Raw genomic sequence first — 3,021 nt, 5'->3', positions numbered from 1 at the left:
AGTGTCTCTGCTTAACAGCGGGTTGGACAGTGTCCCACAGTGTCTCTGCTAAACAGCGCGTTGGACAGTGTCCCACAGTGTCTCAGCTTAACAGCGCATTGGACAGTGTCCCACAGTGTCTCTGCTTAACAGCGCGTTTGACAGTGTCCCACAGTGTCTGCTTAACAGCGCGTTTGACAGTGTCCTACAGTGTCTCTGCTTAACAGCGCGTTTGACAGTGTCCTTGCGAAGTGCAGAAAAGTTGTGGGGCACTCTAAACCCCAGTCCAGCAGGTGCTGCAGAGTTAGAGCAACAACAGAAGAACGTGGACATAAGGAGGAGTCGCTTATGCAACACGTTCCAACCAGATGGAATTCATCTGTGGACATGATAAATACATTGTTTAAGTTGAGATGTACACTAAATATTTTTTTTAACTGCAACTTTATAAACAAAATGCTGGTAAGTTTTTGCAGAACAAATGTTAAGGCACTTTTGTTCATTTGGCAGAACATTTAAAAAAAAATTGCACTATATACACTACTTTTGAATTCATTATTTCATCACTATTTCGCAATTAATCGCAATTAATCGGGGAAATTATACGATTAATCGCGATTAAAAATCTGAATCGCTGCCCAGCTCTAGATGAAAAGATTATAAAATCGATCATTGACCTTCGGCCTAGGGTGCTCTGGTACCACGTACACTTATGAGCATCCCTATGCTTGAACATGGTGTTCGTTATAGACAATCCATGAAACAGAAGTCCAACAACAGACAACCACACTGGTTTAGATCAGGGAGGCCTTTCCTCCCGAGGTTCACACCTCTCCATGTATCTCCATTATTGCCCCTGTGTGCGTTGAAATCCCCCAGCAAAACTATGGAGTCCCCCACTGGAGCCCTATACAGGACTCCATTCAAGGTCTCCGTACTCTTGTTTGGTGCATATGCACAAACAACAGTGACAGTCCCCCCCCCCCCCCCCCCCCCCCCCCCCCCACTACCACCACCCGCAGGCGTAGGGAGACGACCCTCTTGTCCACTGGGGTAAACTCCAACGTAGCAGCACTCAGCCGGGGGTTTGTGAGTATCCCCACACCCGCCCGGCGCCTCATACCCTGGCTATGAACCGGAACTGTGCGTAGAGCCAAGCCCCACCAGATCTAACTGGTAGCACGCCACTTCCCTCACAAGTTCCAGCTCCTTCCCCCACAGAGAGGTGACATTCCACGTCCCCAGAACCAGCCTCTGCCGCCTGGGTCTGGTCCGTCGAGGCCTCTGACCTTCACCACCACCCATGTGGCAGCGCACCCGCCCCCAGCGGTTCCTCTCACAGGTGGTGGGCCCATGGGACTGAGAGACAGGCGCCACGTAGCTTTTTCAGGTTGTGCCCTGCTGGGCTCCGCGGCAAACCCGGCCACCAGGCGCTCACTGAGGAGCCCTCCATCTGGGCCTGAATCCAGACGGGGGCCCCGGGCTTCCTCCAGGCAGGGTCACTAAATCTCCCTGTCTGTGATTCATAGGGAGTTTGGAAGCCTGTTCCTGTCCTATAATTTTCTTGGTTAAAACAATTCTCAATTAAAACTAATTTTCTATTAATTTACCAAGGACTGAAACTGAAGCACGGGCAGATGCATCAATCATGTCCTCGGGGAGTTGTATGTCCATTTCCTCTGTCAAAGCTTCCCCTGTGGACAGAGAGAGAGAGAGAGAAACACTCAGCACTAAAACAAAGATGTCTTTTAGATGAAACAGACAGTTAGTGGATGAGAAAGATACTCCACTTCCAGTATTTGTAATTTCACCTTTTTGATGGGCCATGCCTATTGTAAACCGTACTGACCTATTGGGCAGAGCAGCCAGTTGTAGGTCTTCGTTATCTCAGTTCCCTCAGCCTGAGAGGGGAAGACATAATGTGAGTTACACACAGCTTCCATTTGGGTAATGGATCAACATTTTCTGTCATCTTGTTTTTAAGGTACCAACCTTTACTATGAGAGGTCGTGTGACCACGTCAATTCGTCCCCTTTCAGGCACACTCACAACCTCATTGTCACATGAAATTTGGGATGTCACAGCCTCAGCACTCACTGACACATTTACAATTCCTGAACAGAACAGTGTGAAATTTGATTAAGATTTTATCACTAAGGTGGATCTCACTGGATTCACAGAGATCAAAAAGGGCTCCTCCACCTCAACAGCCTTGTGGATAAAAGCTTGACTCTCACCTAAGGCTGAGGGGGCCATGGTCCAGCTGAGGGTCTTGCGCTCATTGCCGCACAGACAGGATGTGTACTGGTCACCAGAGAGGGGGGTGAGGGTGTAATCTAAGGAGGGGGTTGGAGTCACACTGACCTGTGAGAATAAAATATTTAAAAACTGGAGATTTTTGGAAAATTTGTTCAAACTGCAGAAAAAGGCTGCAGCATTTAACAATTCCCCGGTGCATCAAGTCTTGAGTGAGGTGACAGAACCGGCTAGGGAGGTGGGTAGAGTGAAACAGCAATCACTGACAGGTTTCAACAATGTTTTAAAATGTGCCTTTGATCCTACGTTGAAAAGGGAGTAGGTAAAGTCTACTTCAATCTATGCAGTTGTCTTTTTAACTCATAACCCAACCAATTATTGTAATTATGTTTGGATTCATCAGGGTCACACACACACACACACACACACACACACAACACACACACACACACATATATGTATATATACATATATATATATTTATGTGTGTGTGTGTATGTATCTATATCAGAGCTGGGCAGCGATTACAATTTTTAATCGCGATTAATCACACAATTTCCCTGATTAATCGCAAATTTAATGTTCTGCCATATGAACGAAAGTGCCGTAACATTTGTTCTGCAAAAACTTATCCGCATTTTGTTTATAAAGTAGCAGTTAAATAAAATATTTAGCGTACATCTCAACTTAAACAATGTATTTATCATGTCCAGAGATGAATTCCATCTGGTTAGAACGTCTTGCATAAGCGACTCCTCCTTATGTCCACGTTCTTCTGTTGTTGCT

The 3,021-nt window shown here is 46.2% G+C and overlaps 1 protein-coding gene across 1 annotated transcript in view; it reads right to left on the bottom strand.

Annotated features, from left to right (window-relative positions):
• The window catches only part of LOC116680833 (alpha-2-macroglobulin-like), a 45,934-nt gene that overhangs the window by 6,046 nt on the left and 36,867 nt on the right, over positions 1-3,021 (bottom strand). Inside the window, 4 exon segments of the mRNA XM_032509538.1 lie at positions 1,590-1,673; positions 1,829-1,880; positions 1,972-2,093; positions 2,217-2,343. Coding sequence (XP_032365429.1) covers positions 1,590-1,673; positions 1,829-1,880; positions 1,972-2,093; positions 2,217-2,343 — 385 coding nt within the window.

The sequence above is a fragment of the Etheostoma spectabile genome, chromosome 3 (assembly GCF_008692095.1).
Source record: "Etheostoma spectabile isolate EspeVRDwgs_2016 chromosome 3, UIUC_Espe_1.0, whole genome shotgun sequence".
NCBI classification, from domain to species: Eukaryota; Metazoa; Chordata; class Actinopteri; order Perciformes; family Percidae; genus Etheostoma; species Etheostoma spectabile.
The sequence above is the reverse complement of the archived record's forward strand: the minus strand, read 5'-3'. Positions and strand labels throughout refer to the sequence as shown.